The sequence below is a fragment of the Sceloporus undulatus genome, chromosome 5 (genome assembly GCF_019175285.1).
Source record: "Sceloporus undulatus isolate JIND9_A2432 ecotype Alabama chromosome 5, SceUnd_v1.1, whole genome shotgun sequence".
Classification (NCBI taxonomy): Eukaryota; Metazoa; Chordata; class Lepidosauria; order Squamata; family Phrynosomatidae; genus Sceloporus; species Sceloporus undulatus.
Genome location: NC_056526.1, coordinates 28,656,788 through 28,682,712, shown reverse-complemented (window position 1 = coordinate 28,682,712; position 25,925 = coordinate 28,656,788). Strand labels below are relative to the sequence as shown.

Genomic DNA, 25,925 nt, shown 5'->3' with positions numbered 1-25,925 from the left:
AAGCAGCTTTCCTCCAGATGGCACATTCCAGATGTGTTGGGCTGCAATTCTTGGCAACTGCAGTTAGTCATGGGCTGGGAGGATGGGATTTGCAGTCCAACATCTGGAGCGTGCCAGCTTTGGAAAGGTGGCATTAAAGCAGCCAGAGTGAAACATTTACATTCATAAAGAATAGAGAGAGAGAGTCTCCACCAATCAATTTTTTAAGAGGTGGGGATGTTTTCTTTGAAATACTTTAGATTTTTTTCCTCCTCAGGATTGAAGAATGAACCAGACTTTCAATGACCTATTCACTGTAGCAATACCAGCACTTCATTATATAAGAACATAACTGAGCCTTAAATAGAAAATGGAAACATTTGATCAGTAGCTATTTAGAATGATTCAATTGCCTAAGAAGAGATACCTCAGTACACAGATTTAATTACACTAAAAAGACCAGGAAGAGTAAGAATCAATTATTTATTGAAGGTGATTAACGGTCCATTCTTTCAGTCTATGTATTTTCTTTCAAGATCATTTACAATTTAGCAAACTTTGCCTTAAAAAAAATACCATAGCATGCTACATTCTGCTAAAGTAGACCAAAAGAACGTTGAGGAGGCTCTGTGAACAAAGAGAACTCAGAAGATCATTAACTACAGGAACATTTACACAACTAGACCACCTGGCAGAGGGAGTCACACTCTTATTGGATGGTGGCACAAATGGGAGATAGGGGGTGCATCTATACTGTAGAAGTAATGCAGTTTGACACCACTTTTAACTGCCACAGCAGACTCTTGGGAGTTTTGTGTACTCTTTGGTAGAGAAGGCAAAAGGCCTTGTACAATGACAAATCCCAGGATTCCACAGAATGTAGCTTCAGCACTTACAGTGATGTCAAACTGCATTATTTCTATACTGTAGATGCATCCAGGGGTTGTCATAGATTCCTTTTCCAAGGTAGCCCTGCAGTTCTCAACCTTTGGGGGCCTGTCACTCACCTTGCCCCCTTGCCCCTCAAGATCCATCCCTGGATTGGTTACTTGGGCCTAAAGGTGATCCCTATATGGACCGGTGGATGTGTTGTTCAGTGGGTTCACTAAGTGCGGTAAGTGTGTCCAGACTCTCTATCAAAACCTAATAGGAACAGCCAGCCACTGTAGGAAAAAAAGGATATACACGTGGAAGTTAATTAAATCCTGAATTATTTAATCATTCACACCTTCCCAGAACCCTATTCAGTTCTTCCCCCCAGTCGCTTGTCCTATCTCTATTATAGTTTTTCCCTATCTCTATGCCACCTTTCTCCCATCTCTCTGCAATCATTTCCCCTCTCTCTAGGCCAGAGGTAGGCAACCTTTTTGAGCCGGGGGCCAGGTTGCTGTCCCTCAGACAACTGGGGGGCCGAAGCCAAAAAATAAATAATTAAATAATTTTTTTAAAAAAAAATTAAATATATAAATAAACCAGGACAAACGTAGGACAAAATTTTCAAATGGAAGACACTTTTTTAAAAAAAATGGAGGACACGCAAAAAAATTTGCTGATTTTTAAAAAAATGATAATATAAATGCATGTTTCTGAGGCTTTATAGACAATTGCCCCCCCAAAGGCCCCGGCGGCAATCAGTGGCAGGACCAGGCTGGGGCCGATCCCAAGGCCTCGCCGGGCCGCATCCGGCCCACGGGCCGCAGGCTGCCTACCCCTGCTCTAGGCCATTGTTCTCCTATCTGCCTCCTGTTAAAGCTATGCCTCAGTTTTGTATCCTTTCTCCCCTGTAGGCTCCCTTTCACAGTATTCCCTGAGTAGTGTTTGGCTGGCTCCAACTAGGTTTGCTCACCACCTTCCTTCACAAGGTTGAATCCAGTTGTGTGTATCCATCTGCGGAAGGGCTTTTGACCTAATGGAAACATCTAATAATGAAAGAGAAGGGGAGTCAATTTTCATTGATTTCCCCTTTCCCAAAGCTGTCATGGCAACTTCCTTCCAACCCTTGACTCTTCAAGGCAGATTTTTATGGGGCAATTGGTAAGAACTATTTCTGTCCCTCTTTGCTTATCATTTCTGCTACTCTTGGTCAGAAACCTTTCATAAACAGAACTACACAACTGGATCCAATTGTTGGGGAGGGTGTTGCATTCAAAGCCCAGGCCTTCCATGTAGAAGGCTCCACAATGATATTGCTTAGACACTGCTTAGAACCCTAGCTTGGGAAATTACTTCCCAAAAGGAATTGGTTACTGAGCCAGATGGACAAACGATTCCACAGTCATAGAATCATAGAGTTTTGCTTATACAGTGGTACCTCGGGTTACGAAATTAATTCGTTCCGCGGCTAATTTCGTAACCCGAAAAACCTTCGTAACCTGAATTGCCATAGGCGCTAATGGAAAAAATAGCTCTCTGCTGCCCTCCGGTGGCGGAAAATAGCGCCGAGGTTTTTTCGTAACCCGAAAAAACCTTCGTAAGCCGAAACAATAAATCCCTATGGGATTTTTTCGTATCCCGAAAAATTCGTAAGCTGGGTAATTCGTATCCCGGGGTACCACTGTAGTCCCAAGGCTTGCTCCAAAGTAGTAGTAACATTATACATTTTAGAAAGTAACTTACTACTTTCCTATTTCTCAGAAGTAACTGTTAACTTACCAGATTTATTTTTTCAAAAACCCACAACATCTGATTAATGTAAGCTGCTGAACAATGGTAGCCTGCCATCCACTTGGTCATTGCTTCAGCACTCACAACAGAATGTGAGGCAGCAACACAAGCCTGCTTTTGAACAGTGTGGCATTCTTTCTCCTCCATATTCCATAACTGAGCTAAAAATAACTAAAAAGTTAAACTGCTTCAGAGAGTGGTGGACTTTCCATCTTTGGAGCTGATAAGCAGAAGTCAAATTGCCACCTTTTAGGAGAACTTTAGTTGTATGGTATGGTAGGAGGTTTGACTAGATGAACCAGCTGTTCCAGTATTAAGCCTGCCATTGCAAGGAGCTGCATAGATCACCAGTGTTTTAATTCTTACTTTTTAAAGGAAGACAATTTGCACACTGCACTCTGTGGAAAGCCAAGACAACCACCAGCAGCTGTAGGGTAAAGCAAGAGGATGTCTCATCTTCAGTGTCGAAACCTTTGTTCCATTTATGTTGAAGTAAGACATTATGCTTTGGAGCTGCTCCAAGGACTTTTGCTCCCCATGTACCCAATGCAACTTTTTTTCTCCAGCTGCTGTGTTGATTATGAATCTTTAATTCATTTAAATGAACGGTAGGCTCCCACTGTGCAGCTGTTCTGGCAACTTATTCTCACCCTCACCACATACAGGCATCACAGGCCTGCTTTCTACATATGAAACTAAAGTATATTGGTATTGAAACAGAAACCCACAAAGTGATATGTCACAAATAAAATACATTCATGACAAGAGCTGAGGTCAGCATGGAACCAAGAAGGGTAGAAAGCTTCCTCTAGCTCTACCAGTCGACCTGGGCTTTATTGTTAAGTAGCTGGGAGAGAGATATAGTATGAAAGTTGGCCCCCACCCCCTCAAAGCTGTTCATCCCTGCCTTTGGATATTGTTTTAGGACTCAGCCTTGGACTCTCCTTACTAATTTGTTGTTAGTAGTGAAGCAATGCCTTTAAAAATAGTTTCATTTGGAAAAGAAATGTGAGGTTTTTTAAAAAAAAAGATAAAGAAAGAAAGGTGTTGAAAAGAAAGAAAGAGGGTGAAAGGAAAGAAATACATTAGTTCCTCCACATTTGCACCTTTGACTTTTGCGGTTTTGATGATTCACAGATTTTATTAATATGTTCTCTCTAAGAATATCTATGGTCAACTTTAACCAAAAGTCACACTGAAGGAGCAAGAGATTCTTAGAGGGAACACTCCACTAGGCATATGTAGTTCCTCCAGTGCAATTTTATGGTCAATATCTAAAGGTGTCAGCTACAGATGCAGGTGAAACATCAGGAATAAATTCTTCTAAAACACGGCCACAGCCCAAAAAAACCACAAAAAACTATAGATGCTGGCCATAAAAGCCTTCAGCTTCACATTTCCAGATGTTTAGAGGAGGAATTTTCCGTGAATTGGAGGCTGAGGAACAGAATTAGAACACAGAACTGCAGATCTTGGAGTCAGCTATTGGCCACAAATCAGCCAAAATATTATTCTGATTTGAACTTGGGGGTCCTTCGGTCAGATGGATGGTGGGTTTCCACATTTTAGATGGACATAACATGTACACAAGCTGAGAATTCCCTAAATGTTATATTATGGGGAAAGGGGCATGGTCATTTGGGGAGGCTGTGAGAGCCACACTGAGAATCTGAAGGGCCAGATTTCACCCCAGAGCCTAAGGTTTTTAACCACCTGCTCTGTTTAAAGGGCTATCTAGTTTGCTTCCAGGCATTTGACTGGGCTGGGACTGGACAATTCTAAAATATCATCATTATTTATTTAATTTGTATCCCACTTTTTCCCCATACAGGACCTAAAGTGGCTAAACAGGCAACTGTTCTTAGCAAAGAGAAAAAAGGTGTAGTCACACCCAAAATGAGAGATAAAGCAGCAAAACAATAACAATGTGGTTTTCTCAGTCACTATATAATTGTTCTTTCTCTGATCTTTTGAGATATGAGCAACTCTACGGCTAGCAATTAAACTGACAGAGCACTTTCAAAAGTTCCCAAAGAATATTTACTGAACTACTCTGGATACCCAGAAGAAAGCTCTGCTTCTGTTTCTGAGCGATTACTTTTACATTCAACCAGCCTAGCTACTTGATCAGATTTTAAAGGTCATTCCTCAGCATTTGAAGTTGCACCTTAAACACGGCAGTACTTTTAGAAAATCAATTTGGGGATCAAGCTTCACTATGGACTAGAAATACATTTCAGATTTCTGTCAGTACAGAAGATGAGTTCAGATACTTATTAACTGTTAAGTAGCAACTTTTGAACTGTTGCCTTTCTTTCTTTTTCTTTTTTTACAAGAGATTCTCTTGTGATACATTACAAATAACCAGAGAATAATGATTTATGGCAAGGCTTCCTATTATTTTCAAAGCAATCACCTTTTTAAAACCATGTGGCTTATAAATTATTTGTAGAGGTTTAAAAGAAAGCATATCAAAGAGCCATGCAATGCAGTAAGGACTGTTCCTACGACTGGCACAAAATCACTGAGGAAGTTACACTTCTAGTATTTGGACAACTACCAACAATGTACTGTATATATCATTTGTTTGTTATATTTATATCCTATGAGCTCAAGGCAATGCATGTAATAATAATATTTTAATAATAATATTTATTTGTAGCCCGCCTCTCCCCAGAGGATCAGGGTGGGTTACAATAAAAAATAAAACAGTAAAATAATAACACAATCCCTAACCCACAATTTAAAATACAACAGCATAAAAATCAGCTATTAAAATTGCAATAAAAATTACAATAAATTTTAATCCCCAGTACAATGAGGTGATTTAAGAGAGAGTCAAGAAGGCATATTTTTGTGACAGTGGAGAGGGACCATGTATTAATTTGGGAATGTAGCCTTCTCATCCCCCAAATTTATCCTCACAAGAGTCTTGCAAGGTAGGTTAGACAGAGAGCACGGCCTAACTCACAATGGTAGGTCACACAGCAAGTTTCATGGCTCACTGCTGGGAACAAATATCTTAAATTACACCGAAGACACCCTTTTCTTTCTAAGGCTTCTTGAAGCATAATGTGCAGCTTGGTTATGAGAAACAGAGGAGACATGTGGAGATCTACAGCCCCAGAAGAGAGAGAAAAAGAGGTCAAAGTTGCAAAGTTTCTGTTCATCTCAGAAACGTGTAAATGCTGTAAATGTAAATGTTAGGTGTGTGTTATCTACAGTAGCACAGTATTGATAGTACGATCACAGCTTGCCCCTTTGGAAACATGATAATCTAAGGTGGCATAAGTTTTTGGTATAAGGAAGATCTGAAGAATCATTCCATGGTTTGCTCTTAATAATTATTTGACTTTATTCTTTCTTCCTAAAGGCTCAGAAAGGTGATTAGACCCATGGAAATGATATGGTAAATGTTTGACTATCATAAACTACATCAGTGTTTCATTCAAAGTGGTGATACTGGCCACATACTTGGATTGTTTGTGGTTTAATAATAATATTTAATGGTGAGTTGTTGTGCTTGGTGTTGTCTTTTTTTAATTCCTGTGTTTTAATGGATTTTTACATGCTTTTAATTTTATAGATTGTTAACATTTATACATATTTTATTGATGTTTTCTGCATGTTTTTAATTTGTTCTCGTTTTAATATTCTGTAAGCTGAAGGCACACAGGAAAACAAAACAATAAACCAAAGCTGTCTTGGGTCCCAATATTGGGGGAAAGTTGGTATATAAATAAAACGACAATATTGTAACGCCCCCCAAAACACCTTTGAATGACAATGATAATTAAAATGACAATGAAATTACAATTATGTATTACTAACAGATGGGCACTCAGTTTTACAAGTGTTGGAAATACTTCAATTCTCCTACCCCACTCTGGTGCTTTGTCCCTCCCCCCACGTTTTTCTGCTGTACTCCTCTTTCACTCTTTTCTTCCTTGCTAGCCTCTCTCTCCCTCCATCTTGGCCTCACTCAGCCTTTCCCTCTTATCATTTCTCTCTCAGCATGGACAATGTCAGCTTCCTTAAGCCTGGATTCTTACATATCCACATATACACAACAGGGATGGAGAGCAATGCCTCTGAAAAATGCAAACAAATTGTCTTGCAGCTTGTTGTACATCACATGAATAAAACAACAGTTTGAATTGACACAGGAGTGAATCCTACATGGGGTCACTCCAGGAAGCTGCTCCATAATGCTGTTGTGGGCACAGCATTATGCTGCAGCTTCCTGGAGTTACAGTATTCCTGGATACTGTAAACAGAGGCAGCTGGGAGAATATTTAACTGTATTCTCTGGCTGGACTTGACAAATCTGCAGGTCTCTCCCAAGTTTCAGAGAATCACAGAATTGGAAGTGATCACAAAGGCCATCCAGTCCAACTTTCTGCTATGCAGGAATACACGATCAAAGCACTCCTGTCAGATAGCCTGCCAACTTTGGTTTAAAAATTTCTAAAGACAGAGACTCCACCACACTCTGAGGCAGCTCTCCTGTAGCTTGAATCCATTGCTCTGGGTGCTAGTCTCTGGAGCAGCAGAAACTAAGCTTGCTCCATCCTCAGTATGACACTCCTTCAAATTTTTAAACAGGGCTATCATCTCACCCCTTAACCCTCTCTTCTCCAGGCTGAACATACCAGCTCCCTAAGTCGTTCCTCGTACGGCAAGGTTTCCAGACCTTTCACCATTTTAGTTGCCCTCTTTTGGAAACGCTCCAGCTTGTCAATATCCATCTTGAGTCATGGTATCTGCCTTGAATCATCCCATAACTGTACACAGTATTCCAGGTGAGATGAGACCAAAGCAAAATAGAGTAGCACTATTATTTCCCTTGATCTACACATGACACTACTATTGATGCAGCCTAGGATCATACTGGATTTTTTTAGTTGCTGCATCACACTGTTGACTTCATGGTTAGCTTGGCAGACCTGAGATCCATCTTCTATCATGTTTTTATTTTAACATGTTGTACCCCATCTCGAACCTTGAGGAGGAGAGGTGGGAAAGTATAATAATAATAATAATAATAATAATCATCATCATCATCATCATCATCTCTACAGGAACACAAATGGACAGATATGTTTCCATAGCTCAGTGGCAAAGTATGTGTCCTGCATGCAAAAAGTTCCAGGTTACACCTAGGTGCCATCTCTTGAAGCTGGTGTCCACATAGATGATACTAAGCCAGATGGACAAATGATTCCACACTCCATAAGGTTCTTATGATCCTATAACTACTAGCATCTGATTCTTCTTTGGAGCACACCCAGGTAGTAGTAAAACCAGCTGCACTGCATTATTCATGACACCAAGAGGCCTTTTATACCACACAGTTATAATGCTGTGATTTTGCTTTAACTGCCATAGCAATCTCCTGTGGAATCCTAGGATCTGCAATTTAGGAAATGGTATTTAGAATTCTCAATTAAAGATCTTGCATGCTTCAGCAAACAGCAAATCCCATGATTCCTCCAGATGTTGCCATGGTAGTTTAAGTGGAACCAAAGTTTTATAATTGTGCAATGTGAAATGGTCCCTGATCTGAGTAACATCTGGCTTTTTGCACTGACATTTGCTAAACAAACATACTCATTTGTCTTGGCTTACGTTATGTAGCTGAAGTGACATGATATATGTATGTAGAAAACATTTAATTTCCCTTCTGTCTAAAATATCTCATTTCATGTATAAACAATAATTAATAACACTGTGCTGTGACTGAGGAAACATTTCATCACAGGATGATGGTTTTCCCCACCCTCACTGCACTTCAATGCATTCCAGTCAATAATACTCCACTGAGGGTTTTATGACAGGAAAAAATGGATTTTTAAGCACTTTATTAGCAGGGACTATAAGCCAATGAAGCCACCATGGTGTAATGGTTTGAGTATTGGACTATTAGTCTGGAGACCAGGGTTTGAATCCTGGCTCAGCTATGTAAACTCACTGGGTGACCTTAGGCAAGTTGCACTCTCTTTGCCTCAGAGGATGGCAATGGCAAAGAAACCTGCCAGGGAAACCTCAAGATAGGTTCCCCTGAGGGTCACAATAAGTCAGAAATTACCTGAAAACACATAAAAACAACATAAGCAAATAGCCTGGTCTCCTTGCAATGGAAAATGTATTTCAGGATAGATAGCTGCCATTGCTAGTTTACTCTGGGACGCTATTGTCATGCCACCACATCCCCCCTCCACAATCTCTGGCAGTATGAATAATAAATACATATATAAATATTTACTGCTGTATCATAACACTTAAAATGTGCTGGCTTAAACAGCCACCTCATTCTATCTACTGGTAGGGCTGCCCTGCCAAGATTGAAAAATAGTAAATTTTCAAAAGTCTGGTGAGTAGGAATTTATTTCCAGGTCTCCCTAATTTCAGTTCAAATAGTACAAGTTGCATCATAGTGACTCTCTTTTTAAACACACCATATTTGTATGGCACAACAGCACAGCATAATTCACAGGTCAGAATGCTCTCAATAAAACGTTCAACATGTTTCAGGGGGGCAGGAATTCTTATGCTTAACTTTTTTCTAAATAAAAGCGGTATTGTATGGTAGGGAAGGATAATTTATGAAATGATGGGTTATCACAAAGGAGAAATCAGCTTTGCTAGTACTTACCAACCTGTAAGCCTGGGATAAACTCAGTGTTAAAACAAAGGGCTGAGTTCAAAGCCTGGTTGTTTAATCTTCTTTCTGCCATCCACACTAGCTGAAGGCTTAATGCATGAAACCTGGCATCCCGATTTATTTATCTGATTACAATTCTCCATTCATATGCCTCAGACTCCCCTGAAAAAACTCTCATAAATTCATATTAAAATCCAATTGCACTGTCAAACACAATCAAAAACACCCACAAATCCCAAAAGCTTTATCTTAAACTCTAGCTGCTCAGATGAAAACTTAACCAGGAGAGAGACAGAACAATACTGACTGGATCTTATATTCATTTGACTGAAATACACATGCACTTGGGACTAGTACATATCTTAATGGTAAGGGTAGGAAACACACAATTGTGGGTCAGACACAGCCAAGGAAAATATCTCATCCAACACTTGGCCCCCATGAATACCTACTTATCCAATCCAATCCACTCTTTATTATGAAGTCACAGAGCATTCAAATACAAGATATCCTTCAAACAAAATAAAATGCAAAAGAGAAACAATATACAACAAACAATAGTAATATCAATTCAGTTACTTTTTAAAAAAAATTAAAACACAATAGATTTAGAACAATTAAAATGAGAAGGCCAGCTGTAAGTATGATATATCTGTTACAGATTTAGTAGTATTTGCTAACAGATAAACCAAATACTATTCAGAAGGTCTTCCAGGGAAATTATTTAAAAGGAGTGTAATTAATTAATTCCCACCAAACTCCAACCTCAGAAAAAATGCTACAGTGGATCCTTGGTAGCACTGGGGTTTGGTTCCAGGATACCAAAATCCATAGATGCTCCTCAAGTCCCATTCAATACAATGGCATAGTAAAATGGTGTCTCCTATGTAAATTGGCAAAATCAGGATTAGCTTTTTGGAATTTATATTTTTAGGAATATTTTCAAGCCATAGATACATGAATCCATGGATTAAAAAAAATTGTGGATATGGAAGGCCGACTGTATTTGTAGTTGGAAAACTCTTCAGGGACCAATGTTTTGCTCCTAAACGCACCTGAGGGGCATTCTGAAACAGCTAAAAATCAAAGAAAAAAAGTCCAAAAATGGCTGCAACATCACTTCTGGTTGTAGGTAATTATGGCAGTTCAACATATGGTGGGTTGGGAGAAGTAAAACAACAAGCTCTCCCCTGCACACATACCACAATTGACACGATCTCTTAGCCAGATTTCAGAAAGGTTAGTGTAGGTGCTAATACAGTGGTGTAAAATCATAAAAAGACAAGGCATCATTATGTTCCCTATCCCTGGTCTACACTGACAGTAGAACTCCAAGATACAAACTTTCACGGTCTTATTGAGGATTATTCAGGCTTGAACTTGCAGCCTTTTGCAGAGCCAGCTACTTTTTTCTGTCTACTGAATAACATTTACTTGTTACTTTCTCTCATTGCTTACGAACAAAAAATGCTTTTGAGTAGCATTTTGTGTTTTCTTACACACCCCAAATGTTAGACCTTATATTTTGAGATGAATATGGCTTTCACAAAACAACTCAAAAGAAAAAGTAATGGGAAATAATGGACCATAAAAAAGTTGTGTAAGAAGTCATTGACAAGTTTTCTTCAAGTAATTTGTGGGGTGGATGGATTGCAAGAGCTGCACAACAAAATACTTTTTAAAAAGGAACTTGTGTCAAGCTCCGATCTTCTGCATGAAACGTATGGCTCTCTTCTAGAGTTTTTCTGCTCACTGGGGAATGGAGAGATGGGAATGAAATCCTATTCTTCCCAGCAGTGAAACAGGCTGTATGATAACATCATTTTTCAACAGAAGACAGACACAGTATACAGGGCCCAACATCTGGATACTCTTCAACTGAGCAACTGTGCATTCATTGCACAATTTTTAAAAAAAGGATAGTGTGGAAAATCCTGGAAAGTAGTATCAGTTAATTCTTCTCCTGTTGGATTCCCGCTGTTCTGATAGACAGTAATTAGATATACTGCTATAATTTTGCAGAACACTTCTGAAGCAGGATGAAATAACTAGGGGCTGACATTCCACATTAGGCTGTTTCTATTAACTCTCCATTCTGTTGCTTTGTGCTTGATGAGCTGTTGCACATGAGCAATCAATGCCTTCAAATTCTACTGATTAAGATTATGAGCTACATGTGTCTACAGTTTAGAGTTTCATGAGGCTTCTGAGACAGAGAACGTGGTAGGCTTCTGTGTCTTTGAAAAATACGGTCACACATGGCAGCTTCATTTGCAACACTTCTCAGGAAAAAAAGAGGCAACATTTTGTTTTGAAGGTCATCATCTATTTATGGTTCACAGGAGACTTATAGCTACTGTTTAAAGGATATACTATATGAGAATACCCTCCAACTGTCCTGATTTGGTAGAGGCAGTCCCAATTAATCCTCTGTCATCCCACTTTTTCAGTTCCTTTTTAAAAGTCTCTCCCCTCCTCCCACTTTCCTTCTTTACCCTTTGCTTATTTCCATTGGTGTAAATTGAGTTCAAAGTGCAAAAGGATAACTCATTAGCAATAGCATTTGCATTCCTATACTGCTTCATAGTAAACTCAGCACTTTTTAAGCAGTTTACAATCTGTAAGCCAGTTGCTCTCCAACAAGCTGAATACTTGTTTTACTGACCAATTTTGGAGCCCTGGGATCGAACTCACAATGTTGTGGCTGCAGTACCAACATTTAACCACGGTGTCACATGGGCTCCTTGAATTTGCACTCAACTCCACAGGAGAGGGAGAGAAGAGGAAGGGCAAAATTTGGGGTTATTCAGATAACAAAAATAATCCCAGTAGAATATGGGTTGAATTTTTGTTGTTCACATGCAGCTTGAATGTGTCTAAGTTTAGGTGGGCACTTAACCTCGAAAAATCAATCTCAGGTTTTTTTCCAAGTTTCCCTAAAAGATTTTCATTGTCAACTGTGTGAATAACTGATACAAACAGACCCAGGATAAACTGGGATAAAACTCAGCATGCTTTGAACGTGTTTTGAATACATCTGCATCATTGATTCCATCTTTATTCGCAGTGCTAACATGTACGAGCAACGTAACATGCAGAGATGCGGTTCCAATAAAAAAAAGTGTTTACAACAAAACCAGAATGCTTGAGTCAAATTATTCACATAGTTGCACTAAAAAACAATAGCTGAACGATCCCCTTACTATTTCCAGTAGACCCAGGCAAAATCAGACTGCTGCAGCCTCTGGTATCTTGCCTATTCTTTTTCACTAATAATCTTTCTCATCTTGGCCACACTCTGATGTTGCTTGGTCACGTATGCTGCAATTTTCATCTGTGAACTCTTGCAGGGCATATATGACTATGAAAGCCAGTATGGAATAGTGATTTCAGCGTTAGACTATGACTCTGGAGACCACTCAGCCATGAAACCTACTGGGTGACCTTAGGCACGTCACATGCTCTCAGCCTCAGGGGAAAGGAATGGCAAACATCTTCTGAACAAGTCTTGTCAAGAAAATCCCATGAAAGGTTTGCCTTAAGGGAGGGCTATAAATAAATAAAATTATTATTATTATTATTATTATTATTATTATTATTATTATTAGTCAGAAACAACTTGAAGGCACAGAACACCAAGAAATATATAATTATGCAGTACAGCTGTTATTAGCCATCATGGCTGCTACACCAGATGGGTATATATTACTTTCAGTATGAGAAGCACTATGCTGGAGAATACAAGGAGGCTGCATTTGCATTCATGTTCTGCTCATGGGCTTCTACTTGTAGATAGGCAACTGGATAGCCCATGTGTGAGCTGAATTGTGGGCTAGACAGGCCTTTTGTCTAATCCATCATGCCTCTTCAAATACTCTTATAAATAGTAAATAGTAACAATATTTAGAGCAATGTAGTTAGAGTGTTCGACTGAGACTGAGCCAAAAACACTGACCTTGGGCCAGTCAATCTTTCAACCCAGGCTTGTTGTGAGGACAAGAGCTGTCTACACTGCTTTAAGCTATTTGGAGGAAAGGTAGGATATTTAATTACAAAGAATGAAATATATAACAGGAATTAATGCTGAATGGCCTAAATACCCTAAAGGCACCAGATCCTGATCTTGAAAGCTAAACAGGGTCAGCCCTGGTTAGTACTTGGATGGGAGACCACCAATGAATACTAGGTGCTGTAGGCTATAATTCAGGGGAAGGAACTGGCAAAACTACCTCTGAGTATTCTTTGTCTAAGAAGACCCTATGAAATCCATGGGGTCACCTTAAGTTGACAGATGACTTGATAGCACACACATACACACACACAATTACTGCAAAATACTGGAAAGTAATTAAATGGCCAAAGCGGTGGTTAATGCTGGCAGACTGCATGTGTTAAATAGACAATCTATTGTCACTTCATTTACTCTACTTCTGGCTTTACATTTTGGAAGCATTCATAATGAATGTTCCTAACAATGGTGCCTGGAGTCACGTTGGCGGGGTACATACCGCCACTTTGCGGCGCTCTGCCGCCGGCGCTGGCTAGTCCGCGGGGGAACCGAAGCCTCCACACGGCGCGGCTCCCCTGCGGACTGAAAAAGAAGCTCCAAAATGGAGCTTCTTTTCGAGTCGCGTTTGCGACGTAGCGAGGCGCCAGGGGCGCACTCGCTACGTCACAAAGGACGCGACCCGTACAGACGCTCAGCGTCCGATACGCAAAGATGGCGCCGGCCATGTAGAAGAGCCGGCGCCATCTTGTATGGACAGAGTCCGTACTAGGCCCAGGGGCGTCTATAAGAGACGCCCCTTTTTTAAAATGGGACGTCCGGAGGACGTCCCAAATGCCAGTGAAGAAAGCCCCATAGGCTGTTTTTGTGGCCCTTGAGCACTCCAGACTGCCTTTTTAAAAACAAAATGTGAAACAGTGCTCCAGGAAGGCCCTAGGAGGGGAAATTCACATTTTAAATAGGACTGGAGTGGGGCTTGCATTGTTCAGTATCTAACCATTTTTCAAAAATAAAAAGTATTATGAAAAATATCAGTTTTTCCAGAGTAGAAGTGGGCTTCTGGCAACATCTGGGCATTTTTTGTTTTTGTTCTCTGACAGCTTTGGCAGTCTGTTAAGCCTCCAGAGAGTCCCAGAGACAGAAAACTAGTCCTCAGACCCGACAAAGTTGTCCTAACTTGTTCTAACATTTTGCTACTGGACATACTGCTTCTATTACAAAACTGTTTTATCAAAGTAAGCATTACTCAATGATAAGCTGTAATGTTGTTGCTTTAAAAAATAAAAGAAATGTGTAACATTTATTCCACATTGTTTTAGATAGGATAATTTGGAAGAATTTTGTACACCTTTATTTTATTTTTGTCAAAAAATAAAAATCAACATACAAATGAGTTACTACTTTGTTTTTTAAAGTAATTGCTAACATCATGCTACTTAAAAAACATTTCCTAACCTATGATATATGTTTTTAGTATAGTTGAAAGAAACAGCAAGCACTGTGATGGCTCCCAATAATAGTGCCACAAGTAAGGCTTCTGTGACCACATGTGGGTAGTGGCACATTAAATAAAAAACAGTGTCCTAATTTACTGCTCTGAAATGTAAATTCTTCCAGTTTAAATACATTATCAGTAATATTCCCTGACGGTAACTGGTTTTGCAAAAAGAGACAGATGAACATGAAAGACACTTGCTATTCTTGCTCTCAACTTTGTATTTAAAGGCCGAGGTTGCTATCTTCCTTTGCTACAGAAGAGTGAAATCTCAATTACTCTGCATTTTATATTGCTGTGAAGGACATCTTTTGTGGTCTGCTGATCTCTAGGCACAGGAAAGCAATGAGAAATTAATGAATAAGACTGGAGTGATAACCTTTTTAAAAAAAGATGACGAAATTAAGGGAACTGAAAGTCACCAACAAGAAAGTATTATTTTGTTCTTAAAAAGTTTATTTTAAAGAGAAAGTCATAGCCTATACTCATGACTTGGAGCCCTTGTGTAAATTAGAAATCATTTATCACACCACGGTCTTCTTCTTCAAATCTTTTGCTTCTTTCCCCAAGCAGAAATGGACAAGCTGGCAGGGGGTTGGACTGGATAGCCCTTGAGGTTTCTTCCAACTCTATGATTCTATGATTAAACATACAGCTTTCACGCCTGGTGTATTTCCTCTATGAAGGCAACAGGGACATTTCCTAGGCAATCTGTACTGAAAAAGGCAGGAAAAACCCAATTTCCTTTCCCCAAGTCCAAATCTCTGGGCTCTGACACTTTCCCAAGACCCATAACTGCTGCTTCAAGATCAGAATCAGACTTGAATATGGGCATTCACTTATACTTTTGGTATGTGACCAAAAATAAGCTTCACTACTTAGTTCTAAATTTCTGTTCCAAATTCTGGCTGGGGCCAGAAGCATGCTCTTTCTCTTTCCGTGTCACACACACAAACACACACACCCTTACCTACTTTACAGGGTTGTTGTGAGAACAAAGTAGATAGTAGAAGAACCAAATATGCCATCCTCGATGGAGGCAAAAAAGACAATATATAATTCTTAAGTACAATTAGCCCTCCATATCCATGGATTCCTTACCCATGGATTCAACCATCCATGGTCTGAAAATATTTTTTAAAATTATCATTTCCAAAAAACAAACCTTGATCCCCCCCCCATTTTATATAAGGAACAACCATTTTACTATGCCACTGTATTTAATGGGACTTGATCATTTTGATATGGGGGGGGGGGGTTTGGAGATACCAAGCCTATTGTAACATCTCAGTCCTGCCCCTAAATGCTTCAGAATTCCTAAATATAAATAGTATGTAGTAAATCCAAGCACTACATATGATTTGTATCATACTAGAGGAACCAAAAAAGACACAGTGTGGTGCAGCGATCTGAATGTTAATTAGCATTCTGGGACACCAGGATTCGAATCCATGGAAAGCCACTGGGTGACATTAAGCAAGTCGCACTCTCTCAACTTCAGAGGAAGGCAATAGCAAATCCCCTCTGAACAAATCTGGCCAAGAAAACCCCATGACAGGTTCATCTTGGGGTTGACATAAATTGGAAATGACGTGAAAGGACACTAGAACTACAACAGGAACTACACAAGCCCATTTTTTCTGGGTTTGTTGACAAACTTGAAAAAGGATGTGAAAATTGTCATGCAAAGAAAATATCCTTAATATCTGATTAGAATTTTTCCTACATAGAATAACAGGTTCAAGACCCTTCCTGGAGAAAGGTGGTAATTTTGTCTCCTGTTACTCTGCCAAATCTTGTCACTAATTGCTTATGATTTGGATCTGTTTTCAAAGGGAGTGAAAAGATCAGTGACACCCACAGATGTGCTCAAGCCTCAAATATGTTGTTGGCAAATGTGGAACCTTACTTGACTTAAGCTCTGGGAGCTGGTGGGTAATTAACTTATTTTTAGACCAGTGCATTCCTACAAGGCCACACAAATTACAAGATGCTACAATACGTGTTGCTTTTCTAAGAATAGACTTTGAAAATGTAAGTCTGCCTATTTAAATTTGAAAGTCTTAAAATACAAACAAGAAACAAGGAGAAGTTAGGACTCTTTCACTCAGTTCATTCTAACTTCTAATTCCACCACATATGAATATTTGCCTGTCATTTTCTCCATACTTTTACAGCAGTAGTCATTGACTTTTGTGATGCCTTATGTTGTTGGCTGCATGGCTCTATGTAAGTCTTTCAGTACACAGATGGAAGTGTGGGAGTGCACTCAACATTTAAGTAAGTTTGAAGATTCTGGGAGCTGTATTCCAAAAAACCAAAACAAAAAACTTTTCCATGCTGAGGAAGAGAGCAGTTTCCACTTTAACCATTCGAGCCTATTGACTGTGTATAAAGCTTTAGAACAAAGTGTAGTCCATGGACCACATCTGGGCCATTTTTGTGGCTCTAGAAGTCAAAAATGCTTTTTGTAAAAATGTTCTGTAATTGTTGCCTCTAAATGTCCTTTAATGGGCATGTTTGCCATGCTTTAAAGACTTCTTGGGCCACTGTTAGGCCCAGGAAAGGTCTTTTTTAAAAAGCAGAAATAAATCAAATATGACTTCTGGTCACTTACAGTGTCAGAAAAAGGCCTCTCCAAAGCCTAATATGGTTTTTAAAAGTCAAAAATGCCCCCAGTGGACATGGGGGGGGGGATTCCTTAGATTGTACACCTTTGGCAGGAGGTAATGTTTAGAACTGTTTCTGTTTCTGTAAAGAGCCATGTAAATTTATCGCCCTATACAAATTGATGATGGTGGTGGTGGTGGTGGCGGTGATGGGTGGGTTGCAGTGTGGGAGTGTGATGGAGGGTGCAACCCCCCCTCCCCAAAGTCTTCTAGGGTGCTAAGTTGCCCATCTCCGCTTTAGAAAGAGGGACTACCTAAACAACTGTTTTTCTCATGCAATAAATGCACAACTCTTCTTTAATAATACTTGGTATTTGTACAGCAGGTTTCCCTCTCTCCTGAAACACAACCATATAGGCCACTGCTTGCCTTTCTTCAACTCTTGAATCCATTCTCATTTGCACTGCCAAGGCTAGTGTAAGGATGCATTCTGAGATGATCAGAAGGGAAGCAACATCCCCAGCAGGTCATCAGTATTCTCATCCATGCCAAACTCTGCTTCCCATTGCTGAAGCTTCTTTCTTTCATCATCTCTGCCCTCTCTGAGAGAAATAATCATGACAGAGGAGAGGGAGAGGTAAAGTGAAGCACTGAATTTGCCAAGTCCTTTCCTCAGATACAGCAAGCTGGGTCAAAGTAGGTAAGAAGATGCAACAAAAACCGGTGTGATTCTAGGCTGCATCAACATGATTTGAGGGAAAGAACAATATCCAGATTTGAGGGAAGGAACAATATCATTCTATTTTACTTTGGGCAGGTCTCACCTGGAATATTATGTCCAATGCTGGGCACCACCATTCATGAAGAATGGTGACAGGCCAGAGGAGGGTGACCAAGATGATCATAACTCTGGAAACTAAGCCCTATGAAGAACAGTTTAGGGAGCTGGATATGTTTAGTTTGAAGATGAGAAGATTGTGTGGTGATACGATAGCCATCTCTGAAGGTCTGTCATGTAGAAGATGGTTCAAACATGTGTTCTGCTGCTCCAGAGACTAATCAAATGGCAAGAAAAAATATTCTGCCTAAACATCAGAAAGAGATTTCTTAGATCTGTAAGAGCTGTTAAACAGAGGAATGGATTATTTCAGGAGATTGTGGACGCTCCATCTTTAGAGGTCTTCAAGCAGAGGCTGGATGGCCATGTTTCAGGAGAGTTTAGCTGTGTATTCCAAGAGCAAATGGGCCTTGCAGTCTCTTCCAACTGTATGGTTCTAAGATCTGTCCAGTGGTCCCCAATGCACACCTTCATGGCCCTTAACAAGATCAGCCCTCTAGTTGATCAATAAGGCAGCTGCCTCAGGTGGCAGATAATTTGGAGGGGGGAAGAATGTCCACATTTCTTCCATAAACTAGCCTGACCTGCTTCTCATAAACTAATCCATTGCCCTCACAGAAATGTGTGTTGCCCTATTTTAAGCAATGGCAGTTGGTAGCTCCAGTGTGAATCCACCTTGGGTTTCAAGCCAGACTTTAAAGAAGATGTCTAAGGCTACACCTGCACTGCAGAAATAATGCAGTTTGACACCACTTTAACATTCAATGGATGGAATTCTGGGATTTGTAGTTTGTCAACAGCACCAGCATGTTATGACAAAGAAGGCTAAATAGCTCACAAAACTACAATCCCAGAATCCAAAGCACTGAGCCAGGGTAGTTAAAGCAGTGTCAAAATGGATTATTTCGCAAGTGCAGATGCAGCCAAAGGGCTGAGCTCTGTTCTTGAAATGGGTTCAGCCACTTGGATGCTCTTTTAAAGTTTCGGATGAAAAATTCAGAGTGGTTTACTGTCCCACTGACAGGGAAGCGGGCCAGAAAACAGCCATTACAAATATTCCCAACTGCCCACCCCATTAACTGTGGAAAGCAGGAGTGGCATGTTGTCCTTTGAGCCAGTGGGGTATAGTGATTTGAGTGTTGGACTATGTCTCTGGAGACAGGTTCAATTCCAACTCAGACATGGAAGCCCACCTTGGCAAATCCACTCTCTCAACCTTAGAGGATTGCATGGCAAACCCCCTCAGATGAATCCTGCCAAGAAAATCCCATGAAAGGATCACCATAGAGCCAGAAACTGTTTGACAGCACACAACAACAACAAAGGGCTTAGGCTGGCACGTGTTTTATGACAAAGCAGATAGATAGATCCCACCTCAGGTTTTCTGGCTCTTTATGAATTTTGAAATATCTCTATACTAAACTGCTCAATTAAAGGCAACAACAGACATTCAGAAAGACACCTATGATATATCATAAAACATATCCAATGTAGCCATGTTGGCCATGTAGCAAAATACAATAACATCCAAAATCCACAAGAGAATCTTTCTTTAAGGAGTTTGTGGCTTCACAAATGATGCAACTTGGATCTCAGGAGAAGCTTCTTTTTGTCTTGCTTTTTCTCCTGAAGTACCCACATGGCCAGGAGAAGGAGGGCCGGCTTGCGTGAATGTCCCTCCAGCAACACCAAAACTGAAATCAGCACATCTTCAAAATACAGGCTTGTGACGAACATCATCATAATTTTATCCCCTCCTGTATGATTTTAACATTTTTGCCTGATGAAGAAGCCATGGAGCTTTGAAGTTTGCATAATGTATTTTGTGCATTTGGTTGACCAATAAAGGCATCACTGTTTTGTGGATTATGATCACCTCACTTCACCTCTCTCCTCCACCCAGTGTCCCTGGCTATTTTCACTCCTCGAAATGAACGTGAATGTCAACAATATAGCGTCTAAGGGAATACGGCCATGCCAAGGCCCTACAAACGCTGCCCAAAAGGCTGACTTTCTTTCCCTCTCCCACCTCCCCACCCCACCTCTGCTCTGCTTTAATGCGTTATGAACAGAAGATGCCAGTGTACTGATGGAGATTCTTTATGTGTGAAAAACGTCATCCGCTTAGTTCAACAGTGGTGTGGAAACTCGGGCTTTATTCAAACATGGACCTACTTGGCTCCCCCAAGAGGAAGATGTGGAAAGAATCCTAATGCAGAATACCTTGTCAAGACATATCTAGAAAAGGAAGAGAATGCGGAGGAAACTGTACAGCTCCAAGAAGAGTTCATACATACAAGGGCAGGAAATCTTACAAACACCATGCCTGAAAAGATGCTAGAATTAGGCCCCTTTCATGCTTTTGTATGGTTTATCTATTCCATGACCTGTGGAAATGGGAACAGAAAGTAGCAAGCACATACTTGAATGTTTCCTAGCAAACTCAGAGGCGATAAGTCAGAGAGGTTAGAGCTTGCCTTTCTCGGCACTCATCCCTACAAGCATTTGAAATTTATTATTTCCCCTTCTGGCAGGCTCACTTTCTTCTTGCTGAAGTTTTTATAGCACAATTCCAGTTAGCAAGACAAGCCCAACTCACTCATGTCAAGGGAGCATTCTCAGGAACCTTCTCCCATTTTCTTCAAGTGGCAGAATCGTAACAAAATCATACTGAACAGAAAAACACTGACATCCCGTATCATGGCTAATACACATCTTTCACCTGTCATGGGTCCTTCCTGGGGGAGGGGGAATGGGAATCACTCAGGGGAACTTGGTTTGCAAGCCTGCAGTGAGCTTTCCATAATCAAGTCAGATTTGAATCATTTATTGCCTTGTTAAATCTAATGATGAGATTTATTACGAGTCACTCCCTTAATAGCTACCGAGTTTCACAAATGTGATTCATTATAGAATAATTATAAACAGCAGCTGTTAAACCTTATAATGTTTAAATGTTGGCGTGGTATTTTTCCTTCCCATGGGCAGTTTTTCCCTCCATTGCTAACAGGAAGTGCGTGCTATTCCAGATTAGTGTACAACAACAGTATGCCATCAAAGAAGCTTGCTGGAAACATAAGAGAATGAGATTCAGATGCTGAACTGGAAACATCCTGCAAATATGTTCATCATGCTGACGTAGAACTAATCAAGCAGACATGTATTCTGGATTCACCATGCTTTTTCTGTCTAACTACCATTATTGCTCATATATACAAAACACTACCTATATTCAATTGATAACTTAGCATGAGGACATAATCTCATTACACGGCTGAGTCCCTTATCCAGAACTCCAAAATATTCCCAAAGCCAAAACTTTTTTTTATCTGTGGCTAAGATAGTGACCCCTTTATTTTTTAGATAGTTCATTGTATTCACACTTTATTCATGCACAAAATTATCAAAAGTGTTATATAACCTTACCTTGGGATATATGTAATAAGGTGTATGAAAACAGATAAACTTGTTGTTTAGACTGGGTCCTTCTCCAGGATATCTCATCATATATATACAGTATATACACATATAGGCATTCAAAATACATAATAATATAATCTGTAATCTAATACACTTCATAGTTTTGTGGGTTTTTTTGGGCTATGTGGCCATGTTCTACAGCAGAGTATCTTCCTGTGGCTGGCATCTTCAAGAATGCTGGCCTGGATAGGACTTGGCATCTATATTGTGTGATCTGGAAAGGCAGGAGTAATTTGCATGTGTATTGTTGGTTGCTAATGGCAGTCCCAGGGGCGAGGGTCTGCACAAGAGGACTAATGTCTGTTTGATTAGTGCTCATTGTCTGCTGGGAAACCCCTGACCCTGGAGATTCCTCATTTGCATTTGTCTTTATCTTGCTATCTTTCAGGACTGGTAGCCAAACCTTGTTTACTTTAAGGGATTCCTCTTTCCTGTTGAAATTGTCCAAGTGTTTGTGGATTTCAAGACTTCCCTGTGCATCCGATAGCAAGATAAACAAATACAAATGAGAAATCTCCCAGGGTCAGGGGGTTTCCCATGCAGACAATGAGCACTAATCAAACAGACATTAGTCCTCTTGTGCAGACCCTCACACCCTGAGGACTGCCATTAGCAACCAACAATACACATGCAATTTGCTCCTGCCTTTCCAGATCACACAATATATATAGCCAAGTCCTTTCCAGGTAAACATTCTCTGAAGATGCCAGCCACAGATGCTGGCAAAATGTCAAGAAGAAACTCTGCTAGAACATGGCCACATAGCCCAAAAAACCCACAAAATCTATGGATGCCGGCCATGAAAGACTTTGACTAATACACTTCTGTTTCCAAGCATTTAGGGTAAGGGAGACTCAACATATATCATGAATTAGCAACGTACCTCTGTGCTATCACTGGCCACCAACAAGAAAACATGGAAAGTAATAGTCAAGGTAGCACTTGTATTTCATAGCTATCCAGCATAACCAATTTTGAATAGCACCCACACAAAGCAATATGAAAATGTTACCCACTTGGATGCTTTCTTTTCTTCTGGGTCAGGGGTAGGAAACCTTTTTCTGCTGACATACTACTCCCAACATGCCTCCTCACTTTTCAGACAGTTTAGTGCTGGTGGAAATTAGCATTCAATCCCATCTGCAGAGCATGGGCTTCCTACTAACCCACCTCTAAGTAATACTCTTGGTGATCTAAGGACATTATCTGAGATGAATATGTGAATGCTTGAAGTGACATGTTGTCTAAACCCTAAAAATAACATTTGATGCCTAAACAACTCAAATGATCAGTGTTCATCCATATTCTTTACATGTTAACAAAAAGACATGTTTCTCAGAGTGCTAACTTTGTATTTTCTGTACTGCCTGAAGGGAAGACATATGTGTCATATCCATGTTTCTCCTTTAAAGATACTGTATAGCAGAAAGGAGATGGCTGGTACATGGTAGAAACTACTTGTTCAGTAAATTAAGAAGTGTGTGAATTCTATGTGGATCAGTATGTCCACATTTTAATCATAACTTGGTCCTGTTACTTTTTTGGACTAAACCTCTCAGAATCCCCCATCGACTGGCTTGCAGTCTGGAGGATCCTGGGAATTATAATCCAAAAAGTATGTTTCTAATTCTAGTTACAGTTGGGAGCCATTATGATTTCCCTGAGCTTCTTGCACTTGCAGTATTTCAGTGATGAGGATGTTGTTTGCAAATAACATCCTGAAAGAAAAATAGCATTAAAAGACTAAGATGTGTTATGTGTATACTTGTTCTCTCTTCTGTATTTCCTTCTCCAGGGAAGATAAGAATTCACTGGTGCTCTCAGATAAGCAACATCATTTTGCAAGGGAAATGCAAAGCCTTTCTGTTGTTTTAATACACTGTATTATGAAGTAGGAAATCCTTCAGGGAAAAAAAAAGGATGGAGAAACCGGCGTGATTTGTATGTATGATTGTTGAAGCAGCATGAAGAGGCTCACCTGGGTTGGATTGTAGAGCTCCTGCAGGGGGCTTCGTGACCCCTTCCGACAGCAGATGTCCATTCCAAATGGATTTCTACGTATTACTGACAAGAAATAAAACGGAAAATGAGTGATGTGCTCCAAACTTGAGATTATTTTCAATGCATAATTCAAGTAATTCAATAAGTACCATATATACTCGACTATAAGTTGACTTCATGTATAAGAAGGGCAGGTTTAGGGGGCAAAATTATGGATTTTCATATGACCCTTGGATAAGTCGAAGGTGAAATTTTGAGACATGCAACAATGGATCTAAATGATGAAGCAAAGGAAAACAATGCCAAAGAACCTACAAAATTATGGCAAGCATAACTGTTTTGGCTCACACTAAAGGCTGGATGGAAGAGAGAATAGAGGGAGGTCAGTGCTTCTAGGGCAAACTGCTCTCTTGCCTTTCACCATCTACCACCCTGGCCCAATTTAGGAAGGACCTCAAAACCTTCCTATTCCAGCAGGCATTCCCCGATTAAAGATCCTGTGGGCCTCCCTCCTCTTCCGTGGCCATGAGGTTGGGCTATGGGGGCTTTTTATTCTTATTTTTATTTGCATTTTTATTTATTTTATTTTATTTTATTTTGTTAATTTTGTAAGCTGTTGTATTTGTGCGTTTTTTAATCTTGTATTTATGATTGTATCATGTTTTTATACTTTTTGTAAGCCGCCCTGATCGTTTGGAAGGGCGGGATATAAATAAAAATTATTATTATTATTATTATTATTATTATTATTATTATGGTTCCCTTTTTAATAATAGTTATAATATAGAATTTACATCGATCCGTGGATAAGTCGACCTAGGTTTTTGGGGTCAATTTTTTGACTAAAATTTCTAGACTTATACATGAGTATATACAGCAATTCAAAAATAATGACACTAGATTTCTGAGATATCTTTCACCTGACAAAAAAGAATTTAACTTTAAGAAATGATCAGACAGCCTTTGGGCTCTTTACGAGTTTCAAAAATACATTTAATGGAGTTTTATAAGCATTGATTTCTTACTGGCACAATGTTATGATCCAAGGATGGCCCTGCCATTAGGCAGAAAGAGGTATTATATAAGAGCAGCATACTGTTCATTATTTATTTGTTACTACTGAATTTCACACACACGCTCGCACACACACACGCGCACACACACACAGATGAGATTTTTAGCCTTATAAGATAAGAGCCTTAGAGGCTTCTAGTTCAGCAAACTTGGGAGACCGTATTATTCCCACCCTCCGAATCATTTTAATGGCTCTAACCACTCCAGGTGTCTTCATGGCAGAATATCTGAAGTTGAACTAACATGCCTCTGTGTATATTATTTATTGCAGGAATGCATATTCTGTTCTTCAAATAAATTCCCAGAGCACTTCTCCCTTTGCCAATCTAGATGTCTCTCCTCTCTTCCCAATCACATTTCAGCATCTCCCATTTTCATTGCGGGGAAAAGGAGGAGTATTGATTATCTTGCTCATTGACCTACTTAATGGTAAAGTCAGGTCGGTTGGGTCAGCACAGCAAAGAGTATCTTCAAGGAGTTACATCCCAGAATTGGAATGACCTTTCCAGGCAGGCTCACTTTCCACCTAATCTGATGTCCTCTTCACTTCAGGGCTGCCAAAGAAGCAGCGTAGGGAGGAAAAGTGTAGCATAGGATGGAGGACAAGTATAAACCAGCTGGGGAGGACCAGTTTTACTACTGGGAAAGGAACTACCTTAGCATACTTTGGTAAGAGAACTGTCTCAAGATGTTGGCTATCATTCAGGATGAGCCCAAGATATTTTGCTCAGTAGTAGATTAAAAGGGTAAATTGCTCATGTGTAAATAAAAGAGAGAAAATGGCAATCTTCCCTCTTCCATATACAGAAGACAATCTGAGTGATACATCACTATCGATGAGACAGTAACCTCTATCCAAATCATACTGAACAATTGCAAGATTTAGTGTACATTGTGGTTTTCATATGTCTCTCCTTCAATATCTTTTTGCTGTCCACCAGGGACGTAGCCAATGAATGGTGCGTGCTGCTGCGCCGCCACACCCAAGCCCCATTATAATGGTGGCACTTAGTCTGGACCCCACCCCCTTCCTAAAATCCTGGCTACATCCCTGTGTCCACCATCTTATAGCCTCTGGTGCAGAGGCAGGCACTTCACTAGATATAATGGTAAGA

The 25,925-nt window shown here is 40.0% G+C and overlaps 1 protein-coding gene across 2 annotated transcripts in view; it reads right to left on the bottom strand.

The window, feature by feature from the left end:
* CHST11 (carbohydrate sulfotransferase 11) overlaps positions 1-25,925 on the bottom strand; it is a 253,960-nt gene that overhangs the window by 126,323 nt on the left and 101,712 nt on the right. For both annotated transcript variants that reach the window (XM_042470390.1, XM_042470391.1), the window contains exon 2: positions 23,714-23,799. In XM_042470390.1, coding sequence (XP_042326324.1) covers positions 23,714-23,799 — 86 coding nt within the window. The remainder of the gene's footprint in view (positions 1-23,713; positions 23,800-25,925) is intronic.